General features: G+C 37.6%; 1 protein-coding gene across 2 annotated transcripts in view; it reads right to left on the bottom strand.

Annotated features, from left to right (window-relative positions):
- The window catches only part of LOC127654755 (dynein, cytoplasmic 1, intermediate chain 2a-like), a 65,657-nt gene that overhangs the window by 23,756 nt on the left and 15,542 nt on the right, over positions 1-26,359 (bottom strand). For both annotated transcript variants that reach the window (XM_052142093.1, XM_052142094.1), the window contains exons 3-5: positions 24,417-24,528; positions 23,191-23,281; positions 15,162-15,277 (exon numbers count right to left, since the gene is read on the bottom strand). In XM_052142093.1, coding sequence (XP_051998053.1) covers positions 15,162-15,277; positions 23,191-23,281; positions 24,417-24,528 — 319 coding nt within the window. The remainder of the gene's footprint in view (positions 1-15,161; positions 15,278-23,190; positions 23,282-24,416; positions 24,529-26,359) is intronic.

Raw genomic sequence — 26,359 nt, forward strand, 5'->3', positions numbered from 1 at the left:
AAGGCTTAAGGCTATTCTTTTGGTTGATCCTGGTGGTTGTATTTAAGCGATTTTCATTTTGAGCATTTTAAAAGCCGTTCACACCGAACACATCCAAACGCATTGTTTTTTTTAATTATTCTCCTATGTAAACAAGCTCTAGGTGGACATCTTTAATAGTTGCGGAGCATCTTACGCCAAACCCATGCTGAAAAGAAAAAAAGTCCAGTTTTTAAAGCTGGAATGTATTTGGCTGGAAGAAATTTGGCAGACGATCACTGTTGCCCATTTTCTGGATATTTTTGCCACTTTAACTAGCCTTTCATTACTACAGCTTAAATAATATGTTGTTTTTTTTACTACTTCAGATCTGCTGGGCCTGAATTCATCCTCCTGTCTGCCCGCTGGAATGTATAATGTCTGCATTACTTTGGGCATCGCACGCAGCCTTCGATATGTTCATTGGGGGTCTCGTCGCAATCATCTTGAAAAGATGCATACCAACTTATCCTCTGGTGGCTGTATACTGTCAGTCTGGTCAAATACTTGACATCTAACCACTAGACCAAGTGGTGGGAGTGGTTTAGTCAACTTCTTCGCTCACTAGAATCTTCTTCGATGAACAATGTGTAAGACTCAGTTGACGCTTCAACAACAGACTCCTTTCTGGGTAGGACAAACCTAACTAAATGCTAGGACTGTGTCCAACAAATTTCTTATTTTGAATGATTTATTTTTTTTATTTTATTTGTTTTACTTCTCGCGATTCACACTTTTTCTTTTTGACAGACACCTGGCTTAACACTGGTCATCTCATCCCTCTTTTGTCAAATAATAGCTGCTCCTTATGCAATCTATTTTTCTACCTTGATGATATAAATACTGGATGTCAAAAAAACTCTGTGAAGAGAAAACTAAAGCAATTGTTTTTGGCTCTTCATCTCTAGCCTTGGTAACCAGTTAGGTCCTTTATCTTCTAATTTGCTTAACAAGGTTAACACCTTGGCATCATCTGGTAGCAGTGACATTTTTAACCGGTATGAAGAGACCATTTTTCCCCTGTGCAGGTATGGGGTGAGGGCAAGCCTTGCATTGCAGTTCATTCACTCCCCACATATGTTGTAAAGAATACATATCTATTGTGAGGGAATGCAAAACTCTGTACAAAAGGGCGCTGTACAAATCAAATATGGCTGCAATGATGTCAAATGGCAACAGCACATCACTGTTGTAGACTGAGCTACTTGCGTTGTTCATTTCAGAGCTCTGGAAAAAAGTGAATAGTGACTTCAATTCAAGTTGGCGTCAGAAGACTTAGAATACAGTGCAAGGATCATATGGACCACTTTTATGATAAGTTGTTGCTTTTTTATTTTTATTTAGGAGAAACTCCTAGTCCCCATTCACTTTCATTAAACAGAAGAGCAACCAGGATATTTTTCAAAATTTAGCCTTTGTGATGCAGGTTTGGAGCAACATGAGGGTGAATACATATTTTAAATTTTTGGGTGAACTATACATTTAATTTCTCTAGAAATGGTTGTGTACAATAATCAAAAATTATTATATATATATTTTTTTGCATTATGCTCATGTTAACGGCATGCTTTTTTTGCATGATGCGCAAAAATAATTTCAGTAGTGAAATAACCCTTTTCCGGCAATAATCAAAATGATAATGTCATCTGTCAGATTTTGCATTGGAAACCTGTTCATGGCTCTCTCAGGAAGGGACGTGGTTCAGAAAGAGTGTCTGTGTGTGTGTGTGTGTGTGGGGGGGGGGGGGTCGCCCTGATGAGTTTATAGAGTTGTTCTGATGACACGGGCCATCTCGCCGTTCCGGGCCTGTACTCAGGAAGGAGAGAGGAGAGAAGGTTAAAATCTTTCCTTTCAAGGGCCTCAATCAGTCTTGGAGGAAAACAGTAATCAGTGTCTTTCAGTCCGGGACCCGAACGCGGCAAGGCCCTTTCTCCGTCAGCCAGACCCGAGCAATCAACCTGCCAGGCATTAGCAGTGGAAAGACAATCTGAAAATAAGGGGTGTAATGCACCTGCCAGCAAAAATGCCCATTTGGAGAAAAGAAAGTGATCCTGGTGACCCCACACAGTGGAGGAGAGAGAGAGAAACATTTAACAGAATTCACCCTGATGGCAGATCCCCTTCCCATCGACACCTCATCTCAAAGCAGCAGCAATTATAGCTTTTGTATCCCTCAAGACATAAAAGCTTTTTGCAGGGGGAGGGCACAAGCAGAGAGAGAGAAAAAGAGAGAGGCCGGTAATCGGCAGGCTTTGTCAAAGGACAATGTATTAATGTAAGCGCCCCATGGGGTCAGAGGTTGTTCGAGAACAAGGCTAATGCTCTTTGATGTCCTCTGCAGGTGCACAGAGTCCGTCAGACGCCCGCAGAAAGGAGACAGAGCGAGACCGCGGAACGCTGACTTTCACATTTGAGCTTGTGAAAGCAGACGGAGTAAACCTCTGCTCTCTGAATACAACTCCAGGACTCCTGCAGCACTGAATGAACAGCTTGTTTGTGATGGGCTTTATCAGTCTAAATGAAACAGAGATGTGCACAGCTCTTCAGAGCCACTTCCTCAAGAGAGCTTACACAGGAAGTACAGGTGAACAGACATCTTCACAAAAACTGATTTTAAACTCACTAACAAATATTACGGCCTCAATATCGAGTCAATACATAAATGTTCAACGTTTGAAATTTTTGGGCATCATTGGTACTTACTGAATGTTGGTCTGCAACATTCAAAATCAATGTTGATCACAGAAAATGTTGATTTTCCATACCTTTTTTGATCATGCCTGTGTTTCCAATAAACACAATGCCACTTAAAACTATTGTGCATTAAGTTTTCTAGCTCTGATTTAACACTGAATAGCAATTAAATTAATGCTGCGAAAAGGGCTCCAGACTGCGAATAAAATTGTCGCAGATGCAACATTAATATAATATCTAGTTGTCATTGGCGACAGTTGGGAACATTTTGGGTGTGTTCATATGCAGTTTCATCATATAACAACATCAAAACAGTTACAAGTGAGTCTTATGCTGCTTTTCATCCTTTCTATTGAGATGAGCACGCTACGGTGTATTTGCCTGCGCCGGTGTATTTGCTGTTAGAAAAGGAGTCATCAGCCATGGTAGGAGTGGGTAGGCACTGTCTCCTAATATTATGCCATCCGGTCGGTTGGTTTGGAGGTCTCTATATAGAGCGCTCTCCCTCAGGATGCGTGCATCATGGACAGACCCAGGCCACTTGACAACGCAGTTGGTGATGATGAGGTCAGCATCACACACAAGTTGGACATTGATGCTGTGCCTCCCCTTTCTGTTTATAAACTCCCATTCATTCTCACAAGGTGCTTGTATATGCACATGTGTGCAGTCGATTGCTCCAATATTATTGGGCATATTCCCCAAAAGAAGAAAGCTGTGCTTGGCCTGGGCAATCTGGTTGTCTTTTGGAAAAGAAACAAATTAATTGACCAGGCTGGCTAGTGCGATTGACACATCTCTCACCACATCACACACAGCTGATTTCACCACTCCCATATAGTCACCAACAACTTGATAGAAAGTCCCACATGCATAAAATCGGAGAGCAATGAGGATCTGGTCTTCCACAGACAAACCGTGACTCCTTTGGGTTCTGTGTTGAAGTTTTGGCCTGAGAAGGTTCACAAGGTACTCTATATCAGCCTTCCCAAAGCGAAACCGGACATACTGCTCCTCAGAGGTGTATTGCTCCAGTGGCTTGGTACGTTCAACATACACCCTTTGACGGTATCCTCTCCTGGCAAAGTGGTGGTGGCGGTGGACAACACCTGCCATTTCACTGTCTCTCTGTGAATCCTCTGAGAAAGGCTGATTTATATGGCTGTGTAGTTGGTCTTTTCAAACACACCTATTACAACTGATAATTGAGGCAATTGGACCCAAGGCCTATAACTGATGAACAATGTTCACTATAGTAAAGCAACGGAACCATGGACTCAAGAAGCTGTAACTTCACTGCTGCTGAAACCAATGCACTAGTAGAGGGTGTTCGGTGCCATTATGGAACAATAGTGGGAAGTTTTAATTCTGCTAAGGATACCAACAAAAAGAAAAATGATGTTTGGATTTTAATCACAGAAAATGTGAATGCCATAGGGTCTGGCCAGAGGAGGACCACAGACCAAATCAAATTGCGGTGGAAGAATCTTAAGGCCAGGGCAACAAAGGACCATGCTGAAGCCAAAAACCCACAAACAGGCAACAAGCCATTTAAGAGGGGAGATTACGCAGATGTGGTCCTCGACATCATTGGAGGTGAGAAGTCGCAAGCTCTCCATGGTATTCAAGGTGTTGTAGGGGACGGCGAGCCTTGGATTGAGGAGGAGGAGAATCTGCCAGTTCCTCCTGAGGCTGATCCAGAGAGCGTATTTATATTGAATCTCAGCTCTGTTCCTGTGGAAGAAGCTGGATCCTCATTGGTTGAGCCAGTGGTAGTTGCCACAGGATCTCAGAGGAAAGGCTTGAAGCGCCCTTCATCAAACAAAGATGATGATTACAAGGCACTTCTGCAAAAAGAGACTGAAAGGGCAGAAGCACAGCTTCGTCTGGCAGAGGAACAACTGACTCTGACCAAACTGCAGCAAACCAAGGAAAGACTTGAGATCCGCCTCCTAAAGGCTACGCTCAGACAAGCTGGTCTCTCCACATCAGATGAGGAAGTCTGAAATTATTGTGGAGTATTTGACATTAAGTCTTTTTTTTAATTCAATACATCTATATTTGAAACTTGTTATAAATATCCTCAATGTACAGTGTTTGTGTTGTAGGTCTCAGATGAGCGGACTGCTGGAAGAGAATGGGGTGGGGTTTTTCTTGTTTTTAGTTTTTTTTAAATGTGTGTGTTTTCATTTCAAATAAAAATAAACTTATATTGACCCCACACTGGCTATTCTACTTGTTGCTCTTTACATATCTATAGTTCTACATTGTGATTTCCTATCCTGTTTGAGCACTGGTTATCCAGATTTGGTGATCCTGAAAAGTTCCTATCCGGATCAGATTGATCCAATCCGATGTTGCTTCGAAAAACTGTCTCAAAAGCAAGCTGGATTACGTGATCACGGATCGCAAAAAAAAGGATTACTAAATCTGGATCAATTTTATCCGGATTAAACCTTTTGAAAAACCGGGCCTTAGGGATAGTTTAGGTGTTCCCGATATCTTTGTTGACGTTTTGGAGCTCGACCTGCAGCTATATCCTTCTCGAACTCGGTGGTGAATCGGCTCAAAATCTTAGCTCAGTGGCTGTTCAAACAAAACGCCAGGAGCGCTGTTTATAGATGCTGTGTCAAGTTAAAAAGAACTTAAACCTTTAAAAATTTGTCTGTGAGACACCTGCTTTCTGCTAAACTGTATTTGCTGCACTTCATCTAGTCTTTTTAAGTGCAAGAATGTGATCAGTTTGAAGTCATCATCAGTTCTTGGCAAATATTACAAATTCTAATGCACAGTTTTAGTATTTGAATATGCATTTTTATCTTAAATTTCAATTATTTTAATTTGACAGCTTTACACTGTGAATTCACCCATTCACACACACATTCACACACCAATGACAGCAGAGCTGTCATGCAAGGTGCTAGCCTGCATTTGGGAGCACCCAACAAAACCTACAATAACAACACCAAATGTTTTAGCAAAGCTTGCAAACCAACATTTTAAAAAGGCCAGTATCTGCTGTCTGATGACATTTTTTTCATGACCAATGAGAAACATTTGCTGTTCTGACTCCAACCAAATAGTTCCACTTTATAAGGAAAGAACTACTCTCTGGAGCAGGTGCTATAAATGTTCCTGGTTTAGTTCAGGTTTTAGTTCGACATGGAACTAGAATATGTGGTGGAAAAACAACATGAACCTGAAATAGCTCCAGGAACTAGGAAAAGTTCCTGCAGTGGAAAAAAGCCAACAGGCACGTTTTGAAAAACAACATTTGCAATCAATGTTGAACAAAGATCGATATTTAATAGCATTTTGGGGCATGTTTGTTTGAATGTTCAATAAGAACCATTGAACAAATCACATAAATTCTGAAAAACAAAGATCAACGTTCAATGGAATTTTTTAACATAATATGAACACTCTTCAAAATCAACGCTGATCAACAAAGATCAGTGTTTGACAGCATTTTAGGGCATCAAAAGGCATGTCAGAATGTTCAAATCAGCAGCATTGATCTTTGTTTCTCAGCATTAATTTAAATGTTTAATGTTGCTTATTGAACATGCTATTGATGCCCCAATAATGCTGTAGATTGTTGATCTTTGTTGATTTTGAATGTTGCTTTTCAAATGTTTTTCTGATGCCATCAATAGTATGTTAGAATGTTCAATCAGCATCATTAAACATTTGAGATAAATGCTGAGAAACAAAGGTCAATGATTAACAGCATTTTTGGGCATCATAAGAACATAGGCATGTTCAACCATTTGAACAACAGCATTCGAAATAAACATTGATGAAAAAAGATCAGCACTAATAAGCATTTTTGTGCAGCATACGAACGTTTGAAAAGCAACATTCAAAATCAATGAAGATGAACATTCAACAAGATTTTTGGGCTTTACAAGCACATTCAAACATTTGATTAAATCCTTCAAAATCAAATGTTGATCAAAAAATATCAGTGTTCGACAGCATTTTTAGGTATCATATAAGCCATTTAGCAACATTTGGCATTTATATTGATCAATATTTTTCAGCATTATAGGAAGATTTGAACGCTGGATTCGAAAGTTTGAGTGACCCCCAAAAAAAAACTCTGGCCAGGGAAGCATTGCAATACATTTTTGAGAAACTGTACCACATGAATCTCTTATTATCTTTTAGTGTAGACTTGCACAAACATTTAAGTATGGAACAAATATGTGAAACAAAATAAAAATGAAACTAGTACAGAATGGGCTTTATTATCCCTATAATTAATGTCCTACTTCCTGTTAGCTGATGAATGATGAAATAAATGTGTTTGGGAAATGATGGACAATAGTTTTCATTTAGAGATGCTGGTGTCTGATGAGCCGGGCTGAGGGTTCCTCACTTTAAGAGAAATGCTCTCCATACAAGAGGCTGCTTGTGATTAGCACAGGATATTAACCTCCTCTGATTCTCAAGGGTGATTAAAACAATCACCTTTAGTTCAATTTCATACTTTCACAAATCCATGGTGCTGCTGTAGACCGAGTTGTAGATCAGACAATAATGAGAGCGATTTCCACCCACCCATCTACAGCTGGTTTGCTGAGCTTGTCTGCAGAAATCAACACTAGATTTTCTGTGACTGGTGTTCGCATGTACTAAAATACCAGGGTGGATGGTTGGTTGGTTTCTGGACCACGTCAAAAGAACCCAATCTTAAATCTCTATGACCCCATTACACCTGGTAAGATGCATCTCGGGTGATCCGATCACATGTGGTCAGGCGAGACACATCGATGTTTACACCTGGTCTCTTAATTATATCTCCTGTGACCATGTGTGTTTTGATTTCGAGCTTCAACTTATTTATGTTACGATTATTACATAACCTGAATAAATGCACATGGTTTAAATCACGTTGATTACCTGTTGATTATATCAATTGCTAGTGAATGTATTCAACTCATCAATAGGCCAAAGAGACAGGGGTAAACCCGCCCCTTCAACCTGTATTAGAGAAGCTTCAGATGTCCATGCTCATTTGTTTTTTCAGCATGATGATATCAGACAAGATATGGGAAGTTCTCGTTATTTGTTTATGTATCTGCTTTTTAAAATGTTCTGTTTTTTTCCTTTTAAAGCCGCTCGTAACCGGCAAAGTTTAAACACTTGTTTAAGCGCAGTGATTGATTGACAGAGGTGGGGTGGTGCTACACTGCTACCGGGATGCATTCTGGACGGATAAGCGTTTACACCTTAAATGCGATCTGGTCACATGCGTTTTTGTCCACATTTGTATGTGGTTTTGTGATTTGATCACAAAACATTTTAGATGTCGTTTAGACCTGTATTTAGCGCTGACCACATGTGATCGGATGTCCCGAAACACATATCAATACCAGGTGGAAACAAGGTCTATAATATTCAGAAAAAAACTTAAAGGATTTGTTCACCCCCAAAAAAACTCAGTCATTGTTTACTCACCCCTGTGTTGTTATCACCCCATAGGACTTTCTTTTTCTTAACAAAAAGGGAGAAATTCAAATTTGGTGCTCTGTGATGTCATACAATGGCAGTTTATGGTGACCACATCTTCAAGCTTCAAATGTATAATTCAGAAGTCTAATAAATTGTTGTTTGTGACTTATGTCTTGTTCTGAAGGAATATGATAACGCACACAGGAGATCAACCGTCGGTCAAGAGTTCCACTTAATAGTATGTTAGATTTCGGTTAGTTTCGCACCAAAACTTATTGCCATGGTCCTCAACAGGCGGCCTGCAAATCATCTTTTTGTGGCCTGCGTGATATTGTCATTACATAAAATTTGTGAATGTGTATGGATTTGTTTAAATTTTCTAAAGCATTTACGGTAATTCTCAGTTTTGATGAACCGTTATAGAGGAAAAGGAACGACAAATGGATAAAAATAATGAAGTAAATTCAATCTTATTATAAGCCACTTAATATAACATGAGTGCGGGGTCAGTCTGCACGCCCATTGATAAAAGTTTGAGCATGCGCTCAATCACTATAAACAAGCATGCATGGAGTCTCTTTTCCATACCTGCTTGTGATACTTTCATAGAGTGAATCAACGCTATGATGTCTGTCGTGTGACGGACAAACTCAACAGAGACAGATGTTTGTCGCTAAAAGTAATAACAGGAAAAAAGGATAATCCAGCAATAACGAGATAGTAGTTGAGACATCTTCTCCCAAATGCTTATTTTTTTGTGATTTGCGTTACTTACCTAAAAATAACTCTGAAAAGAGTGTTATAGATAATGTCTCATTGAAGTGCTTTTGGAGCTTGAATTGGATGTAAATGTCTTGTTTTGAGAGCACTGTATCTCTGGTGTGTGTGTGCGCATCCACTAGGTGGCCAGTGTGTCATGACAATCTTTGACAGTGACAACAACAGAACAGATCATCATCTTTCTATATGGCAAAATATTTTTTACATTTACATAAACATACATGTAATTGTATTATGCATTTTTTTTGTCTTATTGTTTGTTCTATTGTCTTCTTTATGTTGTCTGAAGAACTCAGGGGATACCAACATAATTTAGTTGTTAATGATAATCAAGATTTCAATCAATTAATACATTTCTCAAAATGTACATTTTAATTGTACATTGTAATTTTTTTGAGTGGTGCAATATATATTTTAAAATAAACAAACAAAAAAACATATTGGCTTATATGATCATTATAATAATGATTTCATGATTTATAGATCAACGGTTAAAGAAATCTTACTTTCATGGTATGGAAATCTTACAGATAAACAAAGGAATAAACACTCACAAGTCATTAACCAGCATATAAGCAATCTGCACTCCAGGATACATTTTTTCATTTCACAGAAAAAACGGCATTTGAGATATTTAATGATTACACTCATCCCCTTTTCTCCACTTCTGAGATGCTCACATCAGGGCATAGACTTAAAATTCCTATAGCCAAAAGAAGTGTATATAAAAAATCTTTGTTCCAATGCCAGTAATTATTTTAAACCACATTATTTTTAAAATTAAAACAACCAAATTAAGATGGTTGTTTGATTAATTTACTAATGTTATTCTGGGATGTTTTTAAGTATGTTTAAGAATCCTGTTGTTAGCTTTATCTTAATCGATTTTGTGTATATGGGTATTTTGTGTTATTGGACTTGTTGGTCCAGCACATACCACAGATGATCAATCGAATTTGGAGGCTCTTCATCATGTTCCTCAAACCATTCTCAAACAATGTGTGCAGTGCTGCAGGTCGGATTATCCTGCTGAAAGAGGAATATCAATTCCATGAAGGGGTGTACCTGGTCTGCAGCAATGTTAAGGTAGGTAGCACGTGACAAATTAAAATCCACATGAATGGCCGGACTCAGGGTTTCCCTGCAGAACATTGCCCAGAGCATCACACTCCCTCCACCGGCTTGTCATCTTCCAACAGTGCATCCTGGTGCCATCACTTCCCCAGGGAAACTGCGCAGATGTACAAGGCTATCCACGTGATGCAAAAGAATACAGGACTCATTGGACCAGGCCACCTTCTTCCACTGCTCCAATGTCCAGTTCCGATGCTAGCGTGCCCATTGAAGGCACTTTCGATGGTGGACAGGGGTCATCATGGGCACTCTGACCATTCTGCGGCTACGTGGGATGTACTGTGTATTGTGAACCATTTCTCTTGAACTGTGCCACAGTAGACCTTCTATCGGTTCGAACCAGACAGGATAGCCTTTGTTGTCCTTTTGCATTGATGATCCTTGGGCACACAATACCCTGTCGCCAGATTGTGGTTTGTCCTTCCTTGGATCACTGTCAGTAGACACTCACCACTGCTGAACGGGAGCACCCCACAAGCTTTGCCAATTCAGAGATGCTCTGATACAGTCGTCTGGCCATAGCAATTTGACCCTTGCCAAAGTCGCTCAGGTCTTTACTTTATCTACCCAGACCTTGATATCTGGCCTTGTTAGGAGATGATCAATGTTATTTGCTTCACTTGTGAGCGGTCGTAATGTTTTGGTTCATCAGTGTAGTCTGCTCTGATTGGTGGATCTCTTTTCAGGATTATGGGTAGTGCAGTCCTTCACCAGGAATTTGGCTATTAATCAACATGAAATCACACGAACTTGTGCGAATAAATACGATCACTTAAAAACCTTGGAGCTTGTGCTAGGTCTGTCTCAAGAGGTTTGTAAGATATGTTTAAAAATCCATTTCTCTGTGAAGAAATTCAATTACTTCCAGAAATCAACTGTTGCGATCTATAACGATCTGAAAAGAAAAGCATGAGACACTGAGGACATTCCGAAGAATTTGCTTCAGATGCTCCTGACAACGGTATTGACTGAGGGTTGATTCTCAGATCACATGATGTTGAGTTGTTCAAAAATTAGTTGATGTGTGTGTGCCGATCTCGCTGGGTACAGTTGCCACACACACACACCTCTTGACCTACACAGAGCTGAGCCTTCAACATGCTCACAAGCATCTCTACCACCAATCACTTCATCAGAGAGAGAGAGAGAGAGAGAGAGAGAGAGAGAGAGAGAGAGAGAGAGAGAGAGAGAGAGAGAGAGAGAGATGGGTAAGCCTTCCAATGTCACCAAGAGTGATTTGTTATGTACTGCAGACAGGAGAGTATGAAAGTTGATGAAATGATTACACACTGGCAGGAATGGAGGGAGAGATGGAAGGTGTGTAAACATGTTCAGGGAGAGCGGTCAGCCACACTGCATATAAAAGTTGTTTAACACTTTTTATTACATTGTGGGTTAGACTGGGCGATATACATAAATTACTTCTATATTATAATTTTCAGCCTTTTCGATATCTGATATACAGTATATGTTGGCATTTATTAGTGATTTATCATCAATTATTTTCACTATCGGATATTGGCTGATTATATAAAAACAGCTGATAATCAGGGTACATTTTTTTTCCTGTCAAAAGGAGGCTGAAAAACACAGAAAATTAGTCTACAACTCATCTTGTGCGTGTGTGTGAAAGAAAATTTCTCTTTTGTGGAATTACTTTGAAATGGGTGACAATGACAGTAGAGTTGCAATATGTAAGCTTTGCACTGCAAGAATTTCATGAGGTGGAACAACTTATTTGATTACTTTTTAAAAAGTACCAGAATCGTATAATTTGCATGACTTTCGGATCCATTATCAGTTCCCCTGCTAGCCCTTTTCCACTGAAATGGTGATGATTCTCAAGCCAAGTTTGTGCTCAGCTGGTTCACGGCCGGGGCAATCTGGAGCCTATCGTACACCGGTGTTGTGCTGAAATCTGACTGCCTGCCAGATTCTGACTCCCCAATACCTGACTGGCCCGTAGAGACCATTAAGCTTTTGGGGCTGAAGCGGAACCAGATTTTCCACCCCAGAACGGCCTTTACAGCAGTGGAAATATGCAAACATGTTAGAGAATTCGTCCCAGAAACCTGCCCCCAAACCATGTCGTGGAAAAGGTCTATGTGTGAATTCTCTGCCGATGTGAATGGAACACTGTACTTAAATACTCTGACGGTGTTTCCAGCCCTCTACTGGGTCTACAGCATAAAACACACAAAAGGAATGACTCTTATGAGCCAGCTCTGTTGAATCTACAATGCCAAACACAGCGCTTCAGGTACAGTCTGAGTCCCAAAAGAATGACTCATAGGAGTCGGTTCTTTTTAATCTACAGTGCGAAACATGCAGCGCTACCGGTCTAGTCCATAATAGTATTAATCGCACACTGATGTAAAAGTTATGAATGGCCAACTCTAAATTAAATGAGAACTGTTGAAGTCTTAAAAGCTTGAAGTACAACATTAGACAACAGAACACAGTCCAAACTGTCACTGGAACTGTTACTGTTCAGTCATGTGACTTTAGACCTGAAAGACTTTAATCAAGCAGTGCAGTTACTGACTGGTTGGTTATATGACAATGTTTAATTAAAGTTAAGCAAGTTTTGCAATACAAGGAATTTATATATATATATATATATATATATATATATATATATATATATATATATATATATATATATATATATATATATATATAAAACGAATGAATGAAATATGCCATCACATTTCTTGTTTCAGATACAGTCCAGATATAGCCTAGGATCAGTTACTGGATTGGATATATGTCTCTGAAAAGTATTTTACAAGAACTGTATTAAATTTATATCCAATTTGTTACATCAGCTCTGTAGACATCTTAAAGGATCTCATCATTTAGCTACAGACCGCAGAGGAGAGTAAATCCAATAAGAATTACAGTTTTCATTTTCAAATAATTCTTCCTCAAAAGTACTAAAAAAAACTACTGGAATCGTTACTGGAACCATTTGAAGAACCGGAATCGTTAATAGGAATCAGAATCATTAAATTCCTTATTATTCCATCCCTACTTTTTAATATTTTTTTTTTACATGCTCCAATAATAATAACTGTTTATTAAACAGTAATAAACAGCAATATATACCAACCTTACTAAAAACATTTTGAGGAAAAAATACCACTTGACTTCCATGAACATTGACTGTTTGAATTTCTGAATCAGTCTTTTGAGTCAATTCATTTGAACAGACCTATTCCCCAAAATGAATCCATGGTTCCCAATCTTTTTGACCAATGGATTTCCATGACTTTAAGACCTTTACATGTGTTTGTGATTATGGATACAGATTTAAAATATTTATTTTGAACAATTTGCAAATGCAAAGGAATAATTTAGACTGATCTGTGAACCATTTTAACTAGTTCATTGAGGAAAACTGGCAGAAAGGAATGAATCACTGACAAATCAGTCTCATAAAACTGCATTATAACTAGGGCTGGGAAATTGAACGTGTTAATTTCTGAGATTAATAGTTTAGACCGTTTAACGTGAACAAAAAAAGACAAATAAATTAGCAATTAATTCAGCATCCGTTTTGTTTTTTTCTCCACTTCCTGCAACTTCACTAATGTTTTTCCCCGCTTCGTGTCGCTAAAATTGGAATATGTACATTTCCAGGAGGTTGACTCGACTGCGCATCCTTGCACAGAAACTGATTTTAATCATTATGTGCAACACATAATAAACACAGGAGTGGATTTGCTGTAGGGAGAATGGAGAATTCACTCGCAAGTGGTGAGCCAAGTGTGGGAGAGACACAGGCAAGCTGCTATATGTATCTCTTCGCACCACCCAAAAACACTCCCTCACTGTAATCTGAAACTGCATGAGAGAGAGACCCAGCGTGTGTGATAGAGACTGAACAGCAGCCAGAGAAAATAATAGTTTTGAGATTATAAACTATAGCATTAAATTCGTTTTATATATGTATGTACAGTGTCTAATATTGCACTGGCAATAGTATATTTAACATTCTCTTGCCAATAAATCATAATATAACATAAATACTTTAATTCATGTTATAATTGTACATGTGAAATCATGCATCAAAACAAAATAATGTACAGTAGAAGAGATGGATAACTGTTTAGTACTTTTGTAACTTGGCACAGACAATTTAATTGTTACAATTAGACCCCGATATTATCTGCTTCAAATATCAGACCGTTGCTAATAAATTCAATTTTCAAATACAAGATATAGTCACTTATTTTTCATGCATGACTTAAAAAAGCCATCTGATACACATCATCCACACACGGACAGGTCAGTGATCTTGTGTATTTAACATGAGGGTGAGTCTGAGAGTGTGCCGGTCAGAAAGCTTTTACACACAGACGCCACTCACATAAAAGGGCACAACAGCAATTACACAAAGCCTGACCTGCTTTTGGTACATGTTCTCATATCTCTACTAACCTACCGCTCATTTCTTCTACACTCCCTCCTTCTCTGTAAACGTGTGTGTTTAATCTTGCCGTGATGTCTTATGTTTCTCGAGTCTCAGCAATTTTCCCTCAGCTTTCATCTCCATGCTTACTACAGTCAGAAAATTTTCAAATAGGGTCACACACAAATTCTGGTCTCCACACGCACGCACGCACCCCTTAAACAGTTCTCAGATCAGAGGCTTGTACGCTAACTGTGGGTGCAAATGCAATGACACTCAACACCATCCTACTACTATGACTGACATGTGTCAATCATGCTGGCCTCTAATCACAGTCTGTGGTATTGAGGACTGATGCTGTGTATCAATACTTTCTACGATTAAACTTGTTTGGAGCAACTTTAAAATGACACAAAACAGACTGACAGTGATTCAAACCCAGGAAGGATTTTGGTTAAAAAGAGTGGATCCAAATAAGAATGTATGATACACTGTATATATTATAACATTAATATATTATAACACATAATATATCACACATCTATTTCATTATTTCTATGTAGCGGTTATGTAACAAATATGATACATCTACATTATTTTAGAACAATTTATAGTCCTTGGAGTGTGTTTGTTTGCGTGTTGGTGAGATCACAGCTGAACTCACCCTCTTTCTGTTCCGTCATGGTGGGCGTCTGTGTTTCCTTGGTGTAAGACACCACCTCTTTGGGTGGAAAGTCCACGTGGGTCACCTTTGCCATGGCCAACTTCAGTGGACCACGCCTGAATGAGCACACACACACACACACACACACACACACACACACACACACACACACACACACACTAAATAAGAAGGGACTGACATCATTCAAAAGTTCACACACATGCAGAGTCTTTCTCAGATTCTCTTTATGCCTTGTATTAATATTCCTTTTGGATGAATACAGATGTAATGCAGGTCCAACATATCTTGGAAAATTATTGTGATCCAATCACATCTGTAGGTAGTCAAAACCACATGTGACCACATCGCATTTGCTGTGTATAGACTAATCTGTCCTGTTATGTCCTAAACAACATCAAACTACCGCCTACTTCCATTGAATGTCATTATTTCAGTCTTAGCATCATACAGCTTTAAAACAAAACAACCATCTGATTAAAATTTTTTTTCTGATTAAAAACAACCATCTGATTAAACAAGTCACAGAATCTGTTCCCACTGTCCATAATGGATGTTCATACCAGGTGTAAACAAGGCTTAACAATGAGCCCTATCCAGTGACAGAAACCAGAAATAGAAACCAAGGGTGCAATAAAATGTCCTGTAACTTGTTATTGTTGTGGGTTGGGGAGATTTACACAGAACTACAGATTTCTTCTCCAAAGGTCCATCAGGTGTACATGGTTATAATAGAGATTTTGGTTATTTTGATATTCCGTGGATCGGATTGCATTCTAACCACAAGCGAGTTTGATTGGAATCGGACAAAGACTACCTCATCCAGGTGGTCTTGGATTGATCATTTTGGCGCTGGTCAGAGAGTGATTGCTGTGTTCATATATGCCTAAAAGAACCAAATTAAGGGAAAAAACGCACCAGATTCCAAAACAAATGTTCCAAATAAGCCAGGTGTGAAAACACCCTCAGACACATAAAAGTAGATTTGGGAACCCAGAACCGATTCCCAGTTCTTAGTCAGAAGCAGTTTCATTTTTGAGGGGACACTGGTACTGAATGATTTTAATACTTTCAGTTCCGTTGATGGTTCTTGAACATATATTCTTCTGCTGATGTGGATGAACATATATTCAAGACAGCGTTACTGGTGTGTTACTAAGCAGCAGTACCAAATCTTATGCAAAACACACAGTGTAGTTTGATTCCTGAATGAATCACTGATGAGATGGTTCTTTTGAAACTACAGCATAAAACACATGTGCATCCAGTGTAGTCAGATTCCTGAACAAAGTACTCTTATAAACTGGATCTTTTGAATCCAAAACATGAAATACAGCATGTCCAGTGTAGTTATATTCTCGAACAAATTACTATTATTAAATGGTTCCTTTGAATCTATAGTAAACACAGGACATCAAGTGTACTTCAATTCGCGAACAAATGACTCTTATGAGCTGGTTCTTTTGAATCTATAACATGAGACACAGCATGTTCAGTATAATCCAATTCCCGAACAAATTAATCTTATGAGGTGGTTCTTTTGAATCTATAGTGGGAGACACAGCATGTTCAGTTTAGTCCAATTTCCGAATAAATGACCCTAAATAAATGAGTGTAGTCTGATTCCTGAACAAATTACATATCTACAAAAGTTTTAGGTACTTGTGAAAAATGTTGCATAGTGAGGTTTTCTTCAAAAAATGACAACATAAATAGTTTTCATTTATCGATTAACATCATACAAAGTCCAGTAAACATAAAAAAGCTAAATTAATGTTTGAAGTGACCACCTTTGCACCAATTATCCAAGGTACACCTGGACATAGTTTTTCTTGGTTGTTGGCAAATAGGATATTCCAAGCTTCTTGGAGAATTCGCCACATTTCTTCTACTTCATGTGATTTGACACGACACGATGTTCAGTGGGGGGGTTTTGTGGGGGTCTTGACATCTGTTGCAGGCTCATTGTTCTTCTGTTCTAATCTTTTCTATTTGCAAAATTAATGTTTGGGAGTCTAACATTTATAATTCCTATTGACACTAAAGCTGAAGATATAAATAACCATCTTAAGACAAATGCTTTTGTGAAAAATCTTTTGTACCCAAGAGTTTTGTACAGTACTGAATATTATATATTTACAGTAGGACCAATTATTGGATTCCATTTATGCCTCTAAAAAACCTTTTGAACAGTCATTTAAAAAGTATGTAGGCCCACCTTTTGCAAGAATTGTATTAAATTTCTCTCTCATTTGTAACATCTACTCTGTTGAAATCTGAAATGATCTCATGATTTGGCAACAGACTACTAAGGCCAGTAAATGGAATAAAAATTTAATTTATTTCCAAATATTTCTCCCTCAAAAAGAAAAAACTTTAATGGAATCATTAAGGAATTGGAACTGTTACATTCCTTACGATTCCCATCCCTACTTTAAAGAGCAGAAGTAATTGAGACATGAGAAAGAGTGTAGTACCCCAGCTCAGAGTGAAGCAGAAGAGTAGAAGGGTCAGAGTCCCAGTGCAGAGTCCTGTTAGTGTCACAGCCATGAGAAGGGGAGAGAGGGTGTGATATAAAGGGGGTTAAGACACAATGTAATAATTCTTCAGTTAGACACAAAAGCAGCAAATGCACAAACACATGAAAATATAGACAGGTTTTCTATGTGGAATGGAAACCATCTGTACTGATGTTTATAAACACCTATTTGGCATGATGTTCTGCTGTTTTAAGTGTGGTAGAGTTGAAGTCAATCCAGTTTTGTGTTACACAGTTAGAAAAAATATTAAACAGGTTTGGAACAACATGAGGGTGAATGAATGATTTTTGGTTGAACCATTTCTTTAAGTTCCACCTAAATATATTGCCAATCTAATAAGGGAATTTTAATTTAATAAATTACATTTGTTTTATATTTCATGTTTACATAGTATTTTCTTCAGTTACATTTTTTCCAGATTCAATACAAGTTAAAGGGTTAAAATGTAGTAATTAAGCTTACAAGCATAGTTCACCAAAAAATGAAAATTCTCTTATAATTTACTCACCCTCATGCCATCCCAGTTGTTACTTTTTTCTTCTGCAGAACATATTTAAGGACTTAAAAATTTATCTGTTTCTCACCCACATCATATCACTTCTGAAGATATGGATTTAACCACTGGAGTCACATTAATTACTTTTATGCTAACATTATGTGCTTTTTGTAGATTCAAAATTCTGGCCACAATTCTCTTGCATCGAAGAGCTGAAATATTCTTCTAAAAATCTTTGTTTGTGTCCAGCAGAAGAAAGAAAGTCATAAACATCTGGAATGGCATGAGGGTGAGTACATTTTCATTTTTGGGTGAAATATTCCTTTAAGCTTAATCGACAGCATTTGTGGCATAATGTTGATTACCAAAAAATAACAAAATTTACACTAGTCTCTTGTTTAATTAAAATGAATTTAAAATCATGGTTAAAGAAAAGCAATTTCAACATTAGTAAATTATGCAAGTCCATAAACATTAAAATATACATGTCAAAAGAATAGCAACTCAACATAAACATTAAATGTTTTAACATGATTTTAGTGTGATAAAATCGCTAACTAACATTATCTGTGTAAAGTTATATAAAATATTACAACTTCTTTGTCATGATGACATGATGCTGAAAAACAGCACTTCCAGTGTAGACTAATTCCCGAACAAATGACTTTTATGAGCTGGTACTTTTGATCTATAACGCAAAACACAGCATGCTCAGTGTAGTCCGATTCCCGAACAAATTACTCTTATGAGCTGGTTCCTTTGAATCAATAACGCGAAACACAGCATGCTCAATGTAGTCTAATTCCTGAACTTGGCATCTACGCTAATATTATTTTATTTGTTTCCCTGTCTCAACCTCGGGACTCCTATCCTGAGGTCAACAGAACCATTCCTTCTTTGTGTTGGACTCCACTGCTATGTGTCTCTGAGTGATGATGACTACATGCAGCCGGTGCTAGCCATACATCACTTCAGTCAGTTATGATGGATTTCAGAGGATGAACTGATGCCAACTCCAACCATAAGACATGGGATACTTCATATGCCATTGTCTGAACCTTGGACGGGCTACACCGGGCCTCACCGAAATTACCGGCCAGGTTGAAATGCGATGCACCTCACTGATATCTGCCTACATCACCTTTGATGGACTACACTCTTGAAATGGAATGTATAGACTATCAATTGCCAACAAAACCCTTCATCAGTCAATTAGCAATGACAATTGCATCTATGTGAACTTCTGCAGTTAATATAGGATGGACTTCAAAGACATTGGTCATTAATCTTACAGTTCATACAAAATTTAAGTTTAAACACTGTTTACAATTTTAAACCATGACTTGCACTATACATAAGTAATATTGGCATTATATTCATGATGTTAGCCAGAGGGGAACTGGCCCCCACAGTGAGTCTGGTTTCTCCCAAGGTTATTTTATTCCATTAATCAACATCTTAAGGAGTTGTGTGTTCCTTGCCACAGTCGCCTTCGGCTTGCTCACTGGGGTTATCAATACAATTATTATTTAATTATTTATATTTAAACACAATTCAAAATCATATTTTATCTAATTACACAATGATGACTCATCGACATTATAGTCATTCAAGTTTTATCTTCTGTTAATGCCTGATTTTTTGTAAAGCTGCTTTGAAACGATGTGTGTTGTGAAAGGCGCTATACAAATAAAATTGACTTGACATTACAGGTTACAACCATACAAAGCTAATGTACTGCAACAACTGAGAAGATGACAGCATATCTCCTCATTTGGAATGAGAAGTATTTTAAAACGAAACGTTAAAAAATATGTCGATCACACCATAATAAAAGACCGACATGAGGGAAAAAAATCATTTATATGATGGTCTCCGCAAGCGATTGCAAAGAAAACACACAGGAGAATAGCAGAAAATGTGACAGTCTAAGTACAGCACACATAACCTCATTATAGAGAATTTCACAGACATAACGGAGTAAACAAAGCTGAAAATACTTGTGGAAGTTCCACTGAACCAGTCAATCAAAGTTACGACAAGTTGATCGAGAAAGAGTTTTCCAGTTTTGTGTGCTATATGTATTAGACAGTTAGATATATTAAATATCTTACAATATTAAAGTCAGATATATTTGACTAAACAGGGGGAAGATGTGTGGTATTACAAAAAAGACTAAATGTCTAAGGAGGAGCACAAGGCAAGTCTTCAGCTGCGATAGAACATCACCTGCATTTCAGATGGTGATGAAAGGTGAAAGAGGAAGTACTTGCTGTCATAGGTTGGAATGGAATAATACCTTTAGCAGAAACAAGGTCTGTACAGGTCTGTAAAATGACAGCAATATTTTGCCATTAGTCCACTGTATGTGTAAGGTGAACTTTTCAATTTTGGGGTGAAAAATGTTGTACAACAATGGAAGGAGTGAACAAAACGGAGGGGGAAAAATATTTTATAAACCATGTAATAATATATTTTAAAATTTGAAAAACTATTTATCATATCAACTAAATTAAAGTCTGGTGCACGTTGCACGATTTTATGATCCTTTCGATTGTTGCTTGTCAGACTGTACCATATTATCCCAGTGTGATCTTTGTTGTGGCATATTATGCCAGAATGTATGATACACATTGTAGCCAAGACTTTTTCTGACACTGCCAGAACTTTGTTGGAGAATACGTTTCTTTGCATCGGCTGTTGATAAACATATCACACTAAGCGATCAAAGACGGCCGGTTTTGCTCTACAAAAAGATATATCTTTTACAATCCCCATAATTTGTCTCAGACGGCAAAAATCATACAGTGTGAACCCGACTTGACCCACATCAGCAGAAGAACAATTTAAGGCTGTGTGTGTGGTCATGAGTGTGTTACGTGCGAGTATGACTGTGATGTGTGTGTGTTTGTATGTTTTAGGTTGGTAACATGACCTGCATATGTGTAGGAAGTGATAAAGCAGTGCGGGATATGAGTGGACACGGAGTGCCCAGGGGCAACTGTGAGCATGTGAAATCGTTAGTTCAACATTCTCCAGAGTAGCTCCACACTGCACGCACACATCTGATGTAAAATAGCAATCCCTCTGAAACGTTTCAATATTCATGTTGCATTACTAGTAGGGAGGCATGGACCGGGGGTTTACTCACATGCTCCAGACATGTTGAGCCCTTGATGCTCTTCCAGATAGATTTTGACCTCAACTCTACAAAAACTGAGTCAAGTGCATTCAAAGTTTTCTACCCTGCAAAAGCAAAATGCCATATGACTGCAATAAAAAGTACAGCTCCTATCTGCTTGAATGGGGAAAGACCAAAATCTCCAAAATGTTTAGTCAAGATTAAGATCAAATTCCATATTTCAAATCAGTAGTGAAATCTGACAACAATGTTATAATTTATTGTTCTGCAATAGTACAGATTGCGGTTAGAAAAACACTGGTTCAGCTAATGCGCTTTCTCGAGTTGATTGACAGGTGATGTGTGTATCTAAAAGCAGATTTGCTCTTTTACCTGTAATGCAAGACTTTTCTACAACCGTTGAGCATTCCAATTTCTCCCATACATTTTATTAGAAGTGGTCGTCTCTGCTAAATAGTCTCAGACTATCCTAAGATTTAGATCAAATGGGGTGGGACTATTTTATAATCCACATTTAGAAGAACAATCTAAATGTTTTGAAGCCATTTTTCTAAGTTTTAGTGTTGGCATAGTTCTTGCATGTTAAACACTGGGAAACCAGCTCTGGCAATTTTTTTTCCAGAATGTCACATTGTAACAATACCAGAAAAAATCAGTTTTGATGCTAATGTGAAGTTTGAAACATCTGTTTTTATTTTTCCTACATGAACCATCATCATTTTCAAAAGTAATTTTTTTTCGGTGAAGGAAAATGCTGTTCTAGAAAAATGCCTTTTCAAAGAAAAACGTATTAGTGTGGACGCGGCCTATGTGTGAACAAAAATGTATGAAAACTGACGGAAATTAAGCAATTACTCAGCAGATGAAGAAATTTGTCATCATCTTACAGGAACATTAAGAGATTCAGTTTCTTCTAATAAAACAGTTAGTTCCGGTCCTAGAATCTGATTCGATGAGAGGCGTCCAAAAGTGCAGATAGCTCACAACATCAGAGCAGTAAAAGTAGCTAGAAGTGTGTCTATTCATTTATCCCTGTGACATTCAAGATTTTAGCCAGTTAGATGGTGACAAAAGACAATTTTTATGTGTTATGAGCCAGTTGAGTTGGCATTCATCAGCAAGCAGGTTTCTTTGAAGACATTGGCATTGTCTCACACTCCATGATTGCTTGGATTACTACTACACTGTGGTTTCTATAGTGAACCGGCTACTGCGAAATACTCTGCTCTGACGTCTATTTTTACACAGTAAAATTCCATTATGTTTAGCAAGCTGACTAACAATACACTACAGCTGAGGAATAGAGTTAAACATCTTTAGCTTTACTGTTCATTTCTGCTTGTGAGTCGTGACAGACGCAGGTAATCTCACACGCTCAATCGTTCTCTCGCTACACAAGAACAAAAGCCTTTCAGGCAAACGACATGAATGGTAGCAAAATGGATAAAGGACAGAAAGCATATGTGGATAGCAGACATTTAACAAAAAAAAAGGCACTGGCAATTTAAAAGTTTTCATGTTTAAAAGTGGCTTATATCTTTATGTTTTAACTTCTCACTTCTCAGGAGTTTTTCCAGTAGTGAATTCTCATAGTTAGAACTGAAAAGCACCTAATTACAGCGATTTACACAACAGTCTTCTCATACATGCTCAAACCTGCACACAGATGAACACAGACACACACAAACTGACAGTTTGTCCTTCATGCAATGCTAAACTCACAAACCTTTACAGTGCAAATCATATCAGCCCTGCTGCATACAGTACATGAGAGAGAGAGAGAGAGAGAGAGAGAGAGAGAGAGAGAGAGAGAGAGAGAGAGAGAGACAATACCTTGGTCCTGTAGCACCATCTCCTGAATCTTGACTACCTGCCTCACTTGGAGTGTCCACAGATTTGGCTGTGGGAGACATTGTTTCAGGAACTAAAGAGAGGGAGAAATAAACATACCTTTTATATTAGAGTGTATTATTTCAAACTCAGCCATCTTTTTTGTGAAAATGTTTGACATTAAGTGTTTTTGTACAATATATTTCTTTAAAATAAATGACAATTGATTGATATTTTGTTCGGCATAAGTGTCCAAATACAATTTGGGACCATTGTAGGTATTCACAGTTACACTCACTAAAAGAGAACAGCACTCCCTGTTTGCTCAGCTGTGTATGTGAAATGCCGGGTACGCAATATAATTTTTAATAATGAAATAAATAAACAAAAAAAAATAACTACTCACAAACAAAACAGATGTGTATGATATAATCTGTTTACTATCAGTCTTGTCGGCCCGATGCTCTTACTTACATAGCTGCTTTTCACATTTAAATTTAACTTTATCAAATATAAAATTGTCTTGTTAATGGTTTAGCCCATTTCAATTCTATATTGAAAATTTTATTTGAAAGTTAAGATGTGGAACATTTCATCTAAAAAGATGGCTTGATGACATTGTCCAATACAAGTAGCTCACGCCTTATCATATTTAATGTGGAGCACTTCTGCCCCCTTGTGTTCAAACATTGAAGTACATTACATTGGCTTTCTATATGAGCTGTGGCACTCCATTGGAACATCGCTTAGTGCACTTTACTGTGGTTGTAACTAACCTTAGTTTAATTTTTTTGAGTAACATTTAGGGGTGAATAAATCTGAAATGCCTGACACAATACTACACTCAAAAGAAGGGACAGCAGTCTCAATGCAAGGTGGAACAGGCAACAATAAAAATATTAAATGCATATAAAAATTCAGATCTGAATTTCTGTCTGCCCAAAAGTAATAAAAATAATATAGTATCATATACAGATATCAAAAACCAAATATAGGATATTAAGATAAGCTTTTTACAACATGCCTCAAAACATCATCCAGGTACCTTGTCAAATTAACTGATAACAACCTGTAGTGTACACCCTGACTCCTGGAAATTGCTTAAAGCCAGCCATTCAGATTAGATCTTGTGATATATTAGTTCATGTGCAATATGGATCAGATGGTTTGTGACTGGCCCTGTGGGCATGAGGCTGAACGACAATGACTCAGGTGTGCAGGTGACTTACCCACAGGTACGTCAGATGTGATGCCCATACTCTGTAACAGAGCATCTGCCTCTCTGCGCTTCTTCTCCAGATCTGAATCATCCCGCTGTGGAGCGGCCTCTTTCAGCTCCGCCTAATACATGCAAAACCCCCACAGTTACTCAAAGGAATAAACACATTGCATTACACAGCTTCATAACACAGCATGAAAGAAAACAAACTTGTCTGATGAGCTGCATGTACTGAAAAATATGCATTACTATATAGTCACCCTGGAAAAAAACCTAAGAAAATAAAGAAAATATCCTTTATTTTAAGTTACAGTTGGAGATAGGTACAGCCTCATTTTGATTATGCTTCTGGTATAACAGCATTTTTCAGCGTACTAAAGGCAAATTACAGATAGCTCAAAACAAACAGAAAAAGTTATATTAAAAACTTATCCTCATACTCATCTTGATATTAAACATTTTTCAAGTGTTATTTTAATAAAATTGGGTCTTACCCATAAAATTATGAATAAAAAACTACTTCACCTGGTAAATGATCAGGAAAAGATCATATTCCACAATCCATTTTTTTTATCTTTGTAGATTTAAGACTTTACAGCAGTGTCTCTAAAATATATACTGGCTGAGAGAAGTTTTAGTATGGCTGTAAAAAGACGGCTCTTTTGCAATTGACTGAAAATGTATTTTCTTTTTTTTTTGTGAGATTTTAGTTTCTAAATATTTTTTGTATTTTTATTTTTTTACCATGTTATTGTTATACTTTTTCACCTGTACTCCTGTAACAGTTTTTTGTTTATTATTATAATTATTTTATTGTTTGGGATGGTGTTTATATTATCATTATTGTAAAAAAAAAATTAAATGGGTCAAACATTTTTTTCACCAAATTCACCAAAAAAGCTAACTTGTTCATTGTTTACTCACCTTTATATCACTCCTCACCAGTATGGTTTTCAAAACTATATGACAACATAATTGCTTTTGCATATCTCATGCTTAATCATGAAGTGACATATTTGAACTGGATGTCCCGATACCATTTTTTTGAGAATGAGAACAAAGTATGAGTAGCAATTATTTTGGTTTATCTCTGAATTTCATTCCAACAGTTCACTTACATTTTTTCATCAAAATAGTGTCTAAATAAATTAGTTAATTAAAACTCTAATTAAATGAAAATAGAACAATTAATTTTCGACATAATATTGTATTATTTTTATCCAGTGAAGTCGTTTTCTACAGAACCTCACAGCACAATCCAAAATACTGCATTGGGAGTTATTGTTGTCAAATAAAGTGCTGCATAAAAGAGCATCACAGATATTCAGTTGAAGCAAGAAGTTTACAAATACCTTAGCCAAATACATTTAAAATCACAATTGCTTTTCACAATTCCTGACATTTAATGGTAGAAAACTTTCTCTGTTTTAGGTCAGTTAGGATCACTACTTTATTTTAAGAATGTGAAATGTCAGAATAATAGTAGAGAGAATGATTTATTTCAGCTTTTATTTCTTTCATCACATCCTCAGTGGGTCAGAAGTTTACATACACTTTGTTAGTATTTGGTAACATTGCCTTTAAATTGTTTAACTTCGGTCAGATATTTTGGGAAGCCTTCCACAAGCTTCTCACAATACATTTCTGGAATTTTGGCCAATTCCTCCAGACAGAACTGGTGTAACTGAGTCAGGTTTGTAGGCATCCTTGCTCACACATGCTTATTAAGTTCTGCCCAGATTGAGGTCAGGGCTTTGTGATGGCCACTCCAATACCTTGACTTTTGTTGTCCTTAAGCCATTTTGCCACAACTTTGGAGGTATGCTTGGGGTCATTGTCAATTTGGAAGACCCATTTGCGACAGAGCTTTAACTTCCTGGCTGATGTCTTCAGATGTTGCTTTAATTTATCCTTGATAGTTGGGATGGGGTGCTTCGGCTTGCAAGCCTCACG

This window comes from Xyrauchen texanus, chromosome 14 (genome assembly GCF_025860055.1).
Source record: "Xyrauchen texanus isolate HMW12.3.18 chromosome 14, RBS_HiC_50CHRs, whole genome shotgun sequence".
NCBI lineage: Eukaryota > Metazoa > Chordata > Actinopteri > Cypriniformes > Catostomidae > Xyrauchen > Xyrauchen texanus.